Here is a 17,278-nt window from a genome sequence, read left to right on the forward strand (position 1 = left end):
GAAGAAAAGACGAGGAGAGCAAGAAGCAGACAGAAAACGCGGTTATTTTATCAGGGAGAGATATTGCGTATGATGGATGCATCGAAAGAAAAAAGAAGAGTGAGGAAGAGAGAGAGAGAGAGAGAGAGAGAAAGGGAGGGAGGGGGAAAGATAGAGAGAGAAAAATAAAGGGAATATATGAAAAGAGAGAGCGAGTAGGACAAAGAAGAGAGAAAGAAGGATAGAGGGTCTTTAGGCCGGTTATTGGAGGTGAGGGGTAATGGAGAGCTCATACGCGACATGAGTGGGGAGGAATGAAGGGAAACGACGAATCGCACGGCAGTGGTGGAACAGAACAGAAGCGTATGCAGCAACGGTACACACTCATACGTACGTACATACGAGCGCATACTGTGTAACGAATGCTGAAAAGTGTACGAAGGTAGAGAGCGTCGAGTTGCGCGATAAGCGTGTTATGTTGCATTTCGGTGGAAATTCTTGCGCTGAAGTAACGTAACGACAGTGTAGTGCGAGGGGGAGGCGGAGAAGGAGAGTGAGCGAGTGCCGTCAACGTACGCTGTCGTGTGGTTGTCGCACTCGTGCTCACCATCGAGCGGGATCGCAAACACCGCGCGGTGCGGCGTGCCTGATTGCCGTCAGCGTCTCGTGTGCTCCCATCGTGTTCGTGTTTTCTCATAGTAGGTGCTAGAGTAGCGTGTTCGCTGGAGAATGGCGTCGGACGAGGAGGTGGACGAAAGCTACGTTGGTAAGTTGGAGTATGAAGAGGAGAGGGGAGAGAGAGGGAAAGAGATAGTAATAGAGATATGTGGCTGTGAGAAAAGCGGGGCATCAGCAAAATCGCGCGAGCTAGAGAATTTACAGCGTGCGTATACGCGATACGCGCGCTTTTCGTACATCAATGGCTGCCATTATCAATCGACTTGTCACCGCCACCTTGCTACATTCCGAAGAGCGGCGTCCTCTCCGTCGTCACAACTTGGCGCGTTGTTCGCACCGTGAAGTTAGCTGCGGGCGGCACAACGGCGCTGTTCGGCTCCGTGAGACGTCCATTCACTCGCGCGCAAGAAGAAAGAGAGACGCGCGCGCGCGCGCGGTAACCTCGCGGATTTATACGCGTCCCGCGTATCTCGCTGTTTTAGTCGACAATGATTACGGTGGCGGCAACGCGATCGTATGGACGTCGGTAGCTTTTCTTATTGTGAAAGAAACTGCTTACTTTTTCGCATAGAACGATATTCAAATTGTGCATGGTGTCCTCTCTTTTTTTTTTTTAACTGATGACGCGATTATGATCGGAGTAGTTACCGTTGCTTGTAGCGGTAACGTTCTTCCCGTTTTTCATCGTAAATTATGCTCGAATAAATGATACTGATTAATTAGCAGTAAAGCTTGCCCGATCTCCGGTACTTCGTAAGTGTATTTGTTATTGTTCGTCGCGTACTTTTGTTATGAAACAAACTATACGATTACAAAATTGGTTGGACGATGCGAGAGTTGTATTTTTCGATACTGTTGCCATGGAAAAATCTTTTAATGATCATCGCATTTTTATCGTCACAAATAAACGTACAAGTTATTCTGACAGTTGCTCCAATGTTGAAGTTCATGTCAATTCGCTAATTTAGTCTGACTCGAGTGTCATTTCGTCCGATAGTCCGTGTTTTAGTATACTTGCGATATAATTGCGAAATAATCACGAGAAATTACTAATGTAAAGAGTAAAGAGTCACAACAATCGAAAGCAGCTATGGTCGATTTATAAAACTAACATGGTTGCTCGTTGCATATATACATCGTACTACATTTATCATAACGTATATACGACGTACAACTGTGGCTTCTTTTCACATCCGGTTTATTGAAAAAATGTATTAACTTGAAGGAATATATGGCAGCGACTGACATTTGCAGAAAAGCTCATTTTCTTTCACAATAATTAGCTTACCATCTTCGATTTCCAATCGACTAAGCGTAATTGCATCTACAACGCCATGTTACCACGTCTGTGCGAAAAAAGTTATGGATCCGCGTTTCATATGCACGCGTCGTCGTTGCATGGTGCGTCTGTATATGTGCATACGTGAGCGTAGCCGGCGTCTAACCTCCATCGAGGCTCGGATGAAGTCCGCATAGGGCGAAGTCAGTTTTATGATTAAATTTTTCGTTTCGTTGTCGAATTACAGTATCGACACTGGTATCGAACGTATGTATGTGCACGTATGTGTGCGATATATACGATACAAAATAAAGGCGCGTGAACGCGCGTGTGTGTGTGTGTGTGTGTGTGTGTGTGTACGTGTGGCCGCCGATGCTGTATGTAAAATGTAGTATGCCCTATTAAAGAAAATGGCGGACGCACAAAGCATTCGCGGTACGTTGATTAGTTCAAAATCGTCATCTGCGTTTGCGCGAAATTTCCTCAGTTTACCGATCATAGATTTGTTATTCAATGCAACGTCACCGTTTTTCTTCGTTTTATCCTTTTGGTACTTCGGGATTTATACGTTACGTTGTGATCTATTCTTCATAGTGTATAAATTGCTCATTATTATAAATTTTAAATTAATGTTTTCAGCAGAGGATGATGTAGATGAAAGTGGAGGACAGATATCAAATGTTGGTCAGCAAGTAGACGGTTCATCTGATGCTGAAGAATCTCAAAGACTGGTCAGTTAATCTATTTTTGTATTATTAATAGATGAGAATATCATTAAGAGACTGTTAATAAATTAAGCAATGTGACTTATAATTTACAGTTAACAAATAAAATAATTTCTATTATTTTTAGTTTAATAATAATTATGATGTATTAATGATGATTTGAGGAGATCTTTCCTGTACTGAAAAAATTTAATCAGAAATATTTTTTATAGGAAGAAGATGATGATTATGAACCAGAGGAAAGAAAAAAGAAAAAAGGTAAAAAGCGGAAAGCACGTAGTGAGGATAAAAAGGGAAAGAAAAAGAAGAAAAAGAAAAAATCTGATTCTGGAGATGTAAGTTGAATTAATATACATATAATATAAGAATATACTGAAGAGTAATATTATATAGTTAACTGTTTCAAGAGTAACAAAAATATTTTTATTTATATTCTAATAATTATCGACAAGATGAATAACAATATGCCACGAAAGGTACTGATGTCACTTAACTAACAAAAAAGATACAAATAATTGGAGATACAAATAATTTTTTAATCTTTGAAATCAATGCTTTGAAAGCTAAAGAATGTTTTTGATCATACGAACGCATTTGATTCTTTATTTTCACACTTTTTTAGTTTTGTCTTGTACATGTTATTTTTGTATATTATCTAGTATGTTGCATAATTTAGGAGAGTGACTTTGGTGGTGGTGAGGCTGGTGATGCAGCTGGTGAAGATAGTGACTATGCAATCAACAGAAAGTGTAGAAAATCTTCATCACGAAAATCATCCAGTCATAATGCACCAACCACTCAGAGCCAAGAACCTACGACAGGCATGCCCACAATTGAAGAAGTGTGCAATACATTCGGTTTAACGGATGTACATATTGAATATTCTGAAGCCGATTTTCAAAATTTAACAACGTATAAGCTATTTCAACAACATGTCAGACCACTCTTAGCAAAAGAGAACCCGAAAGTATGTATGATTTCTCATACATATATTTTACATTGTATCGGTATGATCACTTCAGCATGATATAATTTGTTATATTATAAATGAATAACAATTTTATTGAATCATAATGTTTCTAATTGAATAGGTTCCAATGTCGAAGCTTATGATGTTAGTAGCAGCTAAATGGCGTGATTTTTCTGAATTAAACCCACATACGCAACCAGATGCAGACGTTTCGTCCACAAATGTAGATGATGATAGCAGAAATGCTAGGGCGAATCGTGGTGGTACTATGCAGGAAGCTGAAGATGAAGAGGAAGATGATGAGGACAGTGATCGGAAAAGAAAATCGCGAGGCTCGAGAGCGAAAAAAGGGAAAAAGGCGTCAAAGGTACCAACGTTGAAGATTAAGCTTGGGAAACGTAAACGAGGAAGCTCGGTATGCATAATAGTTCAAATATTTTCACTCTAGTTTTTATTTAAAATCAATTTTTGTAAAATCAGTTTTTAAATCAACACTCTTTTAGGACGAGGAAGCGGAAGGTAGTGCAGCAGGTTCTGACAGAGATTCCGATATGGAATTTGAACAAATGTTAGCTGACGCGGAAGAGACTCCTGGTGCTGAAGGCAATAATAAAGGTGGTGTTGAAGACAGTGGTGTTGAACCGCCGGCCGAACCACCAGTTCGCAGAAAGGCAAAAACTAAAATCGGCAATAAGACTAAGAAAAAGAAGAAGACGAAAACTACTTCCAAATTTCCAGACGGAGAGGAAGGTCTCCAGGTAGAGTTAAACAGCATTTGCTTATGCGTTCGCTGTTTTAAACGTGCTTGTAATCATGGATTGTGTCATATAATAATAATAATATAATTATTTTCATCATATACTACTAAAAAGCTTGCGGAAATTTGTTTATTAATTTGCTAGACGGCGCATGTTTAATCATTATGCTTGTTAATATTATCGCCATATCTAGAAGGTTCTCTGTAATTTACGTTTCCAAAACATGATATAGGTATCTCTGGTATAACGTTAGCTCATTCACAATTCACAAGGTATATTTGGTTATTTTTCTCTCTCTCAATATATATAGTGAATATATCGCTATAAGACGTTAAGATTTATGAAATTAATAGATAATATATAAAATAGTCTTGCTATAGAGAATATATAAAACACAAGAAGGACGAGAGATAAAAATATCATGTACATGTCTATGCAGATAGAGATATATTGATAATTGCAAATATACAATCAAAACTTTAAGAACGCATATGCTACGTTGTCTGACTCTGCCTTAAGTTAATTGATCTTATTAAAATTTTCCCCTATTTGATATTATATCGAAATTTGTTTAACATATTGATTGGATAATTTTTTTTTATATTTGAAACTGCATATACTTTATGCAATATGCTTTATCTATTCTCAATAATTGTTTTGTGTGTCATGTCAGAGAATGGTCAACAAGAGCCAATACAAATCCTCATTTTTAATAATCATTTTGCTTTAATTTCATATAAATATTTTCTTTTCATCTAAATTATTTCATCTAATCAAACTCACAGATTCCAATCAACTTTAGAATAATAGTTTTCTGTTTTTCTTTTATTCCCTATAGACTGACCATCAGGATTATTGTGAGGTCTGTCAGCAAGGTGGAGAGATTATTTTGTGTGACACGTGTCCCAGAGCGTATCATTTAGTATGCTTAGAGCCTGAATTGGAGGAAACACCAGAGGGAAAATGGAGTTGTCCTCATTGCGAAGGAGAAGGTATTACAGGTACCCGTACCTTTCCCACATCTGATCCTTATTCCTTCCCAAACCACATCCTACGTTCGTTTGACTTATCATATGAATGAAACTATAGCTGTGTGTTATACCTGTCAGGTGCAGCGGACGACGATGATGAACATATGGAATTCTGTAGAGTTTGCAAAGATGGTGGAGAATTATTATGTTGCGATAGTTGCACTAGTGCATATCATACACATTGTTTGAATCCTCCACTATCAGAGATTCCTGATGGTGATTGGAAATGTCCTCGATGTTCTTGCCCACCGTTAAGAGGGAGAGGTAAATTCAATTTGACTTATTTTTATTCAATGATTTTATAGTATTTTCTTCAGTTCTACGAACTGATAAAATTATGATGTGGTGGAGTTCAATTTCTGGTGTTGCAGATTATGCGAAAGAAACTTGCCAACTATGTTGCGTTTCATTTATTTGCGATTAACCCCTTCCGTGACACGGACGCACCGGTGCGTCCAGCCAAAACCGTGCCGTAAGTGACACAGACGCACCGGTGCGTCCAGATCATTTTCGTGTTGTATTGAATTTTAAGTGTAATAACTATTGTAGAATTTTTATCAAGTATTTTTTGGGCCGTTGATTACGAATTTCAATTTAGTTTTTTATAATTTGTTAATAAAAAAAACTATAATCAAATTAAAATGTCGGAAAATTGTAAATTTTTTTTTCACACGGGATGTGTGAGAGTGAGAAAGGGTGAGAGGGAGAAACTGAGGAGAGACCGCGGCGTCCGATGGAGGGATCGGCGTCGTTAGAACAGGGCAGCGGCGTCATCAATGGATTTCACGCGACGTTCGGCGTCGTTTGACCGTAGCGCCTAAAGGAATCCGAGTGTTCGGTAGTACCAAAAAACAGAGGATGTACGACGAAGAGCGAGCAGCGAACGAGTCAGTTCGCAGCGAGCAGCAAGAGCGTTAAGAGCGATTTTATATAAAAATCGTTAATTTAGTGACTTGAGAAATGACCAATTACTTACTTTTATTTATAATATTAAGCATTTCTAAACATTTTAGTCGCCATATTCGATCCGCCATTTTGAATTTCTATATTTTGGCCTCAAATTCGGCTTCAGCGAGCAAAAAAACTGAAGTATACAAATTAATTAAGTAAAAAATCCGCCCCGTAAATTTTTTGGGGCGGATTCAGTGCATTTTATTGAATTTTGCTCTGCCACGGAAGGGGTTAAACGTTAAATATTATCTACATGTATTATATATATACACATATATATATATATATATATGTATATATATATGAATTGTATATGTATATATGTAAAATTCATTTTGATAATGTAATCGGTCTTAGTTGCAAAAATATTAACGTGGAGATGGAAGGAATGTTCGGAAACTCCATCGGAAGAACCTTCTACAAGCAAAGCCGCGCCTAAACAAAGAAAAATGCGTGAATTTTTTGTTAAGTGGGCAGACATGTCTTACTGGCATTGTGACTGGATAACAGAACTGCAGCTTGATGTTTTTCATCCTCTTATGTATAGGTAGATAATTCTTCGAGCAACATTAAACATGTGTAGCGCATAATCTTATTATATGAGGTTTCTTCTTGTGATTAGGAATTATTACCGTAAATATGACATGGATGAACCACCAAAATTGGAAGAGCCACTGGATGAAAGCGATTCTCGTATGAAGCGATTGAAAGAACAGGACGGCGCTACTAATAGAGACGAGTACAATTTGGAAGAACGATTCTATCGTTACGGCGTGCGTCCAGAATGGTTGGTTGTTCATAGAGTGATCAATCATCGATTGCAGAGAGATGGTAGAGCTACGTATCTCGTTAAGTGGAGAGAACTTGGTTACGATCAAGCGACGTGGGAAGATGAGCACGAGGATATACCGGGCTTGAAACAAGCTATCGAGTATTATTTGGATTTGAGAGCTGCAAACTGCTGCGACGGTAGTTCATCACGTAAAGGGAAAAAGGGTAAGTAGAGATGTCTCGATTCAACATTGTTATTTGCACAACATGCTCGTGCTCTTGTAAAAGAAACGGAATGCAATCCAGGCAAAGGAAAGAAATCAAAGACGCGTGAGATAATTGACGATGAAGAGCGAACACCGAAGCGTTACACACCACCGCCAGATAAACCTACGACGGATCTCAAAAAGAAGTACGAGAGACAGCCGGAGTATTTAGATCAAACTGGAATGCAGTTACATCCTTATCAATTAGAGGTAAACATCAAACGCCAAAAAAGACACACAACTTGATTTCTTTGGGTTTATACGTTTGTTATTTATCGTGATATCATTTGCAGGGCTTGAATTGGCTGAGATATTCATGGGGACAGGGTATAGATACGATACTGGCCGACGAAATGGGTCTGGGAAAAACTATTCAGACTATAACGTTCTTATATTCTTTGTATAAGGAAGGCCACTGTAAAGGCCCTTTCTTGGTTTCTGTTCCTTTATCAACCATCATCAATTGGGAACGTGAATTCGAGACTTGGGCACCGGACTTTTATTGTGTTACCTATGTGGGTTAGTAGAAATCGATAATTTTCTTTTTATCTTTTATATTAGTATATTTCTTTGGAGGGCGAATATTGATAATGATTAATTCTCTGTGTAGGTGATAAGGATAGTCGTATTGTGATTCGTGAAAATGAGTTGTCTTTCGAAGAAGGTGCTGTGCGTAGCGGACGTGCTTCCAAGATCCGCTCATCGTCGATAAAATTTAACGTTTTGCTTACGAGTTATGAACTCATCTCAATAGATTCTGCATGCTTAGGCTCAATTGATTGGGCCGTGTTAGTTGTGGACGAAGCACATAGATTGAAGTCAAATCAGTCGAAGTTCTTTAGATTACTGGCGTCTTACAACATTGCATATAAACTTCTGTTGACTGGTACTCCGCTGCAGAACAATTTAGAGGAATTGTTCCACTTGCTAAATTTCTTATGTCGTGACAAATTCAATGATCTAGCAGCTTTTCAAAATGAATTCGCTGATATTTCCAAGGAAGAGCAAGTTAAAAAGCTACACGAAATGCTCGGTCCTCATATGTTGAGAAGATTGAAAGCCGATGTACTGAAGGTATAAATATTCTGGTATTAGCAATTATAGAAATTATACATTTTTTTTATTTGACAACCATTCTTTCTATATTGTATATTTCTCATGTAAATGATGTTACAACAAATGTATTTCTTTTTTTTTTTTGCAGAATATGCCTAGTAAATCCGAATTTATTGTACGAGTCGAATTATCACCAATGCAGAAGAAATATTACAAATATATATTAACGAGGAATTTCGAAGCTTTGAATCCCAAGGGTGGTGGCCAGCAAGTATCATTGTTAAATATAATGATGGATCTCAAGAAATGTTGTAATCATCCGTATTTATTTCCCGCTGCATCGCAAGAAGCACCGACTGGACCAAACGGAAGTTACGAAACATCAGCATTGATTAAAGCAGCTGGAAAATTGGTCTTACTGAGCAAGATGTTGAAAAAATTGCGAGGCGACGGACACAGGGTCCTTATATTTTCTCAAATGACAAAGATGTTGGATATTCTTGAAGATTATTTAGAGGGCGAAGGATACAAATATGAGAGAATAGATGGTAATATTACGGGTGCTCAACGTCAAGAAGCTATTGACAGATTCAATGCTCCTGGCAAGTATCTCCGAGATAATTCCATCACCACAATAGCATGACATGATAAAAATCTCTTTTCCTAATCTTATTTTTAACTTCCACTATTTTTTTTTACAGGTGCGCAACAGTTTGTCTTTTTGCTTTCTACTCGGGCTGGTGGGTTAGGTATTAATTTAGCAACGGCGGATACGGTAATCATTTACGACTCTGATTGGAATCCACATAACGATATTCAAGCATTCAGCAGAGCTCACAGAATAGGACAGGCCAATAAAGTCATGATCTATAGATTTGTCACGCGTAACTCCGTAGAAGAAAGAGTAACTCAAGTAGCCAAGCGCAAGATGATGCTCACTCATTTGGTTGTGCGACCAGGTATGGGCGGCAAAGGTGCGAATTTCAGTAAACAAGAACTCGACGATATTTTACGGTTTGGTAAGTTTCATTAATTTACTATTCTCATAATAGCATTTCTATACAATACTACACAATCATAAATAAATGCGATATGCTGCTATTATATATAATATAATATGGAATAACAAAGGACAATATAATTACATATGAAGATTATATAATATCGGACACAATTTTGTTCTACCAATTTAACGAGATAAATGTTAATGATAAATTCATCTTTTTTAGGTACGGAGGAATTATTTAAGGAAGAGGAAGGTAAGGAAGACGAAGCTATTCATTATGATGACAAGGCTGTTACTGAATTGCTAGATAGAAGTAAAGAAGGTATTGAACAGAAAGAGAATTGGGCCAATGAGTACTTAAGTTCTTTCAAGGTTGCCTCATATGTGACGAAGGAAGGAGAAACGGAAGAAGAAGCAGATACAGAGATAATCAAGCAGGAAGCTGAAAATACGGATCCAGCATATTGGATCAAGCTGCTTAGACACCATTACGAGCAGCAACAAGAGGATATCGCTAGGACACTCGGAAAAGGTTTATTTATGTTGATATTTGTGTAAATGTATTTAACATATATTAACACGTTGACTGCCAACTACGAGATATCTCGTAGGTTGTTTACTTGTAGATTCTTTAACTTGTTGTTGGAATTAACGACAGTTTCGTTATCGTTACGCAGCTTTTGTATACCGTAGAAAAGCTGCGCAACGATAACGAAACTGTCGTTAACTCCAATAACGAGTTAAAGAATCCCACCACAGGACGCCTAACTACGAGTTATCTCGTCCCTTCATTACTTGCCATATTTGTACAGCTACGAGGAAACTCGTAGCTGTACAATAGCATAACAGTATCATAACAGTGTAAATATGAATAGATGGCCTCAGGAAAGAGAAAAAAGTTTTTTAAAAAAAAACATTTTTTAAGCTTTTTGATTATTACTATGTACTATTATTAAAGTTTTTAATAATATAACATGATTAAATCAAATTGGCTCTTTAGACCGGAATCGTGAAAAATTCCGTGGCAACGTGTTAAGTGTTATGTTTTTATTATAACAATCGATATACCTGGAAACTTGCATACCGATATGTCACAGGTAAACGAGTACGAAAGCAAGTCAATTATATTGATGGTGGTGTAACTGGCGACCAAGGTGCGAGAGATGACCAGCCGTGGCAAGAAAATCTGTCAGATTATAATAGTGACTTTAGCGCTCCTAGTGACGATGACAAAGAAGACGATGACTTCGACGAGAAAGGCGACGGAGATTTATTGTCACGCAGAAGTAGACGAAGATTGGAGAGACGTGATGAGAAGGATAGACCTTTGCCGCCTCTACTTGCAAGAGTAAACGGAAATATCGAGGTTGGTATTATTTGCCAGAAAGGATCTTGTAATACAATACTTATATATACGTATATTTTGTTTAATATTATACTCGCAATATAAGATATATTAGATACACTTACATATAATACATTTCATAATGATCAAAATCCAATGACACGTGTGCAATCTATATTTGAAATAGATTTATATTTGAATACAGAAAAAGAAGCAAAAGAATTTTATTTCTTTTCTATCATTATATGTATTTATTTTTCACAGGTACTTGGTTTTAATGCAAGACAAAGGAAAGCGTTTCTTAATGCGATTATGCGCTATGGAATGCCACCGCAGGATGCTTTCAATTCTCAATGGTCAGTTACTTTACTTGCTTGTTACAAGATTATTATTTTGATATATATTTTATCAATATAACGCTAAAATATTATGATATGTAAATTTACATTTATTATTTTTACGTTATTTGATTATAACCCTACTTACATTATAACTCAATGATAATTATAATAACAAGTAACATTAATATTTCTAACGTTGGTAAAAATAATCTTAATACATACGTCTTGATATCAAAATGTTTAGGTTGGTACGCGATTTGCGTGGGAAATCTGAGAAAAATTTCAAAGCCTACGTATCATTGTTTATGCGACACCTTTGCGAACCAGGTGCCGATAATGCGGAAACATTTGCAGACGGTGTTCCGCGAGAGGGTCTTAGTCGGCAGCACGTATTAACGAGAATCGGTGTAATGTCTCTAATAAGAAAGAAGGTACCGATTACATGATAAACTTACATCATTTTAGTCAAGACAAGTTAAAAAAAGACAAATCCTGAAAAAAAGTAAGAAGAAAATACAAATCCTGAAGAAAATATAGAAATCAATTATTAATTATTGTTAATAGGTGCAAGAATTTGAACATATAAATGGTTACTATTCGATGCCGGAGATGATACGAAAACCAGTAGAACCTGTGAAGGTTGGTGAAGGAGTTGGTGATGCAGCAACTGGTACCAGTAGTACTAGTGCTACGCCAGCCACTTCGAATGCTCCTAGCCCGAGTCCTGCCGCTACACCAACCCCGACATCGACATCCGGTACGGGCAACGAGACTAACAAAACTAATTCTGATTCATCGGAAGTTAAGGAATGTAGGGATGAAACGAAAGATAAAGAGGTTGGTATAGGTCGTATTAAACAGTATCTTTATAAAATATCCTCTTTGGCAATAGGAATATCACGCGACATCATTTGTTATAAATATTTTATAACAATCATTAACGGATAACTATTATTTGTTTTAGAGTGGTGATGCGAAAGATTCTAAGGAAGATCCAAAAAGTTCTAAAGAAGATGATGAAATCAATTCTGAGAAAGATAAGGAAAAAGAAGATATCAAGAAGGAGGATAAGGATGCTGAGACAGAAACTGTTGAGAAGGAGAAGGATAAAGGTGATATAAAGGATGAAAAAGTTGCAGCAAAACATGACGATAAAGCAGAGAATAATGAAAATAAGCTCAAATCTGAACCTGAGGAGGATGTTGTTATCGTTAAGGATGACGAAGAGGAAATTGAGAAACGAGAGGTATTATTTACATAAAACTAAACATTTGCTTTGCCGATAATAATAATAACGTATGTCATACTTCGTTTTTTAGGAGAAAGATAAGGAAAAGGAAGTAAAGGACTGTGATGCTGATGTGATGAAGCCTAAGCGTAAGTTTATGTTTAACATAGCCGACGGTGGCTTCACGGAACTACATACACTCTGGTTGAACGAAGAGAAAGCTGCTGTTCCTGGCCGCGACTATGAAATTTGGCATCGTCGTCACGATTATTGGCTTCTGGCTGGCATTGTCACCCATGGTTACGGCCGTTGGCAGGATATACAAAATGATATTCGGTAATAGAGTTTTCCGTGTAATAATTGCTACACAATTTTTTTTTCAAATATCGACATCTTGGAGCTATAATTAATCCCTTTGAATATGGCACATTAAAAAAGAATACATATTTATGTATCTTTAGATAAATTCTACAATTTTTATGTATTTATAACAGTTTTTATATCTTAAAAATAATGAATTCGAGTAATATAATATTCTCGTATCTTTAAAATAAAGATGTTTAGTTTCTTCTAGTTATATACAGGGTGTTTGATAGCTGATCATGCAGACGAAAGTTGGAGATAGATTGGGTGTAGCCGAGAAGAAAAGTCATGTACCATAATGTCAAATTGGCAATAGTTATCGAGTTATTAATTAAAACATGTGAGCCAACGAGCGCGTAGAGAGCGGAGGGCGACCGCAGTAAGCACATAGACATTTGATACAGGCGGAGTCAGCGAGTGACTGTAGGCGAGCGCGCGCGCGGCGAGGGGCAACGTAAACAACAAGAGGCGAAAGCGCGCGACGAGGAGCGAGCGAGCGCGAACGACGAGGAGCGAGCGAGCTATAAGGAAAAAGTTATAAAGAAAAAGCTCGCTCGCTCCTCGTCGCGCGCGATCGCCTCTTGTCGCTTACGTTGCCCCTCGCCGTGCGCGCTTGCCTACCGCCACTCACTGACTCCGCCTGTATCAAATGTCTACGTGCTTACTGCGGCCGCCCTCCGCTCTCTACGCGTTCGTTGGCTCACATGTTTTAATTAATAACTCGATAACTATTGCCAATTTGACATTATGGTACATGACTTTTTTTCTCGGCTATACCCAATCTATCTCCAACTTTCGTCTGCATGATCAGCTATCAAACACCCTGTATAATACATATCCTATATATTTTACTACTTGGAGAGAGAAAAACATATATGTGTAAGAGATATTTATTTTTATAATGTTCTAAACAACACAATACTATTGGTCTTAATTTCATCAAATTGCTTTTATTACATTTATTACAGATTTGCAATCATCAATGAGCCATTCAAAATGGATGTAGGGAAAGGGAACTTTTTAGAGATAAAGAACAAATTTCTGGCGAGACGTTTCAAACTCTTAGAACAAGCGTTAGTAATCGAAGAACAGTTAAGGCGGGCTGCTTACTTGAATTTAACACAGGATCCGAATCATCCCGCTATGAGCCTCAACGCGCGGTTTGCTGAAGTTGAGTGTCTCGCTGAATCCCACCAACATCTTAGTAAAGAAAGCCTTGCCGGTAATAAACCTGCTAATGCGGTGTTACACAAGGTTAGTTTATTTATTGCCATGAAAACAGATAAAAAGCATTCACTTTGACAATAGTTACTTTGAATTAATCATCTGTTATTTTATAAACTACAACGAAATTATCTCTAATTTCAATCTAACACATCTCATATAATCTGAACCAGTTAATCAATAATATGAATATATTGGTTTTTACAGGTGTTAAATCAACTGGAGGAATTACTTTCCGATATGAAATCAGATGTGAGTCGTTTACCAGCGACATTGGCACGTATTCCTCCAGTTGCTCAAAGATTGCAAATGTCAGAGAGGTCAATATTAAGCCGACTTGCAGCCACAGCACCTGGTGGAAGCAGCACTCAGTCGGGTCAGGCTGCGTTGCTGGCACAACAATTCCCAGCAGGTTTCTCAGGAGGACAATTGCCAGCTACTTTTGCAGGCGCCGCTAATTTCGGCAATTTTCGACCACAATACTCAGTACCAGGCCAGCCACCGCAAGGTTTCACAGGTTTGTATTAAAAGTTAGAATAATAGTAATATGGTTAGTTGTAATAAAATATTACGATAATGATATTAGATTATGATAAAGAAAGCTCAATTAAAGCCTAAGTAACAAAGCAAAAATGCAAATATACATTATATTTTATTCTAAATATTGCCAATATATGCTTAATTAAATGTTTCGAACAATTGTAATTTATTTTTTGTAGTCACATTTAGACTCTAATTAAGTTTTTTCATTTATTCACCGTAATTTTCGTAATATTTCACCGTACTTTTACTATTTTTTCGTAATTTTATATCAAAGTGTTTTTTTTTTTTTATTTCTTTTATTCCTATAATGATATTAATAAAATGTAATGTTAATATAACAATATTAACTTAATAATTAATAACAATATTAAATTAATAATTAATATTATTCAAGTATCTTTTCTTGATACAATGATCTATTTTATATAACTAACTCTCGTTTATTTTACAGCCTGAATATTAAGTGTTGGATTACGATGGCTCAAACATGGACACAAAATAGCGCAAATTGAACTATCCAGTGAGAATCGTTTGCGCTGTAACATTATTTTTCGTAAATTGCAGTTTTTAGCTGAATTTTTCTAGAAAAGAATACATGAAGAGATGCCCCAAGTGAAGACGTACATATTTTACAATCGAATTTGCATTACTTCTGTATTTATTACGTGTACATTCGGCATCTAGATTCGAGATTTCACGTTTTGTATTTATACATACGTTTTTTGTAGGAAGCGACATAGATTATCTCTTTAAGTATCTTTTAAGAATATGATTTATATATTCTGTCCTTCTTCCTCCTGTCTTTCTCTCCCTAGACTTTATTGTATTGCATGTAATAGTAAACACACATTATTTACTTAAATCTATTTAAATTTATCTTTAGTTTAAAATGCTCGGATTTTTATCTTATTTTCTTAAGGTGCGCTACTTCAAGTAGTCTGTCATTTGTAATTTATTCGCGAGATTTGCGGCAATAGTTTACGCGCGAAACTTTCAGAATATTCACGATACTTTAAGGTCTGCTGTGGTTTCCTCAATTTCGAATTGTTTATTTATAACGATGCAACGATCATACGTGTCCATTGCAGTAAGTCCACGGCAATCACTTTAGTCAAAACTGACATTCGGCAGTGCCGTTAAAAGAAAAACAACTATAATCGTTAAATACAGCTCTTTTAAAGATGAATTTAAACATAAAAAGAAATGGCACATAAGAGTCTTAATCATATATTGTAATAAACGAGTACGACTGAGCAAAAACTAGACATTAATATAGTTATTATTAGTTTATCATCTGGATAATGATACAATGGGAGATCATGTATAAATTCATGCTAAAAGACAGAATCTGAATAAATCGTAGAATATAAATAATTTTTATTTATACATGTCCATTAATTTGATTTTATCTTTGTAATTGGCCTTTTGATGTTTATATAACCGTTGCAGAAGATGGAATTGATTGACACAAACATGTCTAGTTATTGCTGAAAAATTAATTGTTTATTAGAATACATGATTATTGTGCATCGATAACTACAATTAAACTCTTATTTACCATTTCTATTTATGTTTGAATCCACTAAAAAAAATAATGCGGAGTGCATTCTATTGTAATGCATGGGTTGTATAAGCAAATACGATGCAGATCCGTTTTTGTCTGTCGTTTTTGCATTTGTTATTAGGACATTGGAAAATTATCTTATGTTATTAATCGCCATTGATCAGAATGAAACATGGATTACTTTCTATTTCCTCTTTTTTTTTCTTCCACGTTTATTTTTATTACGAAGAGATGCAAGCAATTTACTGCTCCGTGTAAATAGATTTTTTCTTTTATATTTCTTTAAGATAATTGATATAATTGAATTGAAATAAGATCGTGGTTAAAATAATAAATTTTGACGCTTGCGTAATTACGAATAACGAATCTAGAAGCTGTTTTTGATCCATGTGTACACGTACATTGATAATATTTGTACATATTGTCATCGTATTTATAAAAACATCCAATAATATACATTTGCACTAGACTTGTAAATTGAAGGACACGTCGTGCCCCATGCATTACTATATAGCAATTAAATCCAATTGTAACAGATATCGACGACTTTAAATAAGCATACGTATTGTTCAGTCTTTTCTACCTGTTTCAGAAACTAGAATATACTTTGTTTTCTCATTAATGTGAACTTGCCAAATTATTGTGTTGGCACAGCTAAATTTTTAAGATTAGTTTAAAGTTTAGCTATGGAATTTGAAAAACAATGTGTGAGGGAAGCGATGAAATATTACAAAACACTACAAAAAAATCGTTTGTGTATGTATTAGATTTACTGGAATAAATTAATAATAACTGGAAGTTTGTATATTTGAATGAAAGTGCAATCCTTGGTACTTGCAGATTGGAGTATACAATATGTGATATTGTTGTTGTCTTTTAATGTGCTATTTCTAATGCAATATTATATTATCATGTATGTTATTTGAGCATTGTACATCTATTGGAAATCTATTGCTCTTGGAATATAAGTAAATATTTGTTAATTTGAAGACACATATATGGAAAATAATATATTCAGAATACAGAATAGTAATTCAAAACAATATGCATAGTAATTATGAAAATGTAGAAATATATAATATAAAAATTAATTGCAAGATTTTTTTATATGATATGATATTAAGAAACATTACCGATATAACATTACTGATATGACCGACTGTCATTTCAATCGTTCAATACAGTCGTTGCCTGTATAAA

The 17,278-nt window shown here is 36.1% G+C and overlaps 1 protein-coding gene across 9 annotated transcripts; it reads left to right on the forward strand.

The window, feature by feature from the left end:
• The first annotated feature begins 263 nt into the window (after positions 1 to 263).
• Mi-2 (chromodomain-helicase-DNA-binding protein Mi-2 homolog) lies at positions 264 to 16,876 on the forward strand. Of its 9 annotated transcripts, XM_025299051.1 has the most exons (26): positions 1,219 to 1,410; positions 1,941 to 2,058; positions 2,579 to 2,667; positions 2,874 to 2,996; positions 3,338 to 3,628; positions 3,753 to 4,046; positions 4,135 to 4,389; positions 5,228 to 5,381; positions 5,499 to 5,684; positions 6,729 to 6,918; positions 6,994 to 7,367; positions 7,449 to 7,618; positions 7,702 to 7,927; positions 8,019 to 8,482; positions 8,613 to 9,066; positions 9,166 to 9,483; positions 9,694 to 10,002; positions 10,568 to 10,836; positions 11,080 to 11,171; positions 11,401 to 11,587; positions 11,721 to 11,993; positions 12,121 to 12,402; positions 12,476 to 12,720; positions 13,716 to 14,001; positions 14,179 to 14,488; positions 14,966 to 16,876. In XM_025299051.1, exons 2-26 carry the CDS (start codon positions 1,992 to 1,994, stop codon positions 14,968 to 14,970), a joined length of 5,913 nt encoding a protein of 1,970 aa, XP_025154836.1. In that variant the 5' UTR covers positions 1,219 to 1,410; positions 1,941 to 1,991; the 3' UTR covers positions 14,971 to 16,876. The 9 variants fall into 9 exon arrangements, with proteins under 9 accessions (XP_019698748.1, XP_011146193.1, XP_025154839.1 ...); XM_019843189.2 differs by lacking the exons at positions 1,219 to 1,410; positions 1,941 to 2,058 and adding an exon at positions 264 to 745; XM_011147891.3 differs by lacking the exons at positions 1,219 to 1,410; positions 1,941 to 2,058 and adding an exon at positions 265 to 745 and having other exon boundaries at positions 2,576 to 2,667.
• Positions 16,877 to 17,278: the final 402 nt, after the last annotated feature.

The sequence above is a fragment of the Harpegnathos saltator genome, unplaced genomic scaffold, assembly GCF_003227715.2.
Source record: "Harpegnathos saltator strain DR-91 unplaced genomic scaffold, Hsal_v8.6 scaffold252, whole genome shotgun sequence".
NCBI classification, from domain to species: Eukaryota; Metazoa; Arthropoda; class Insecta; order Hymenoptera; family Formicidae; genus Harpegnathos; species Harpegnathos saltator.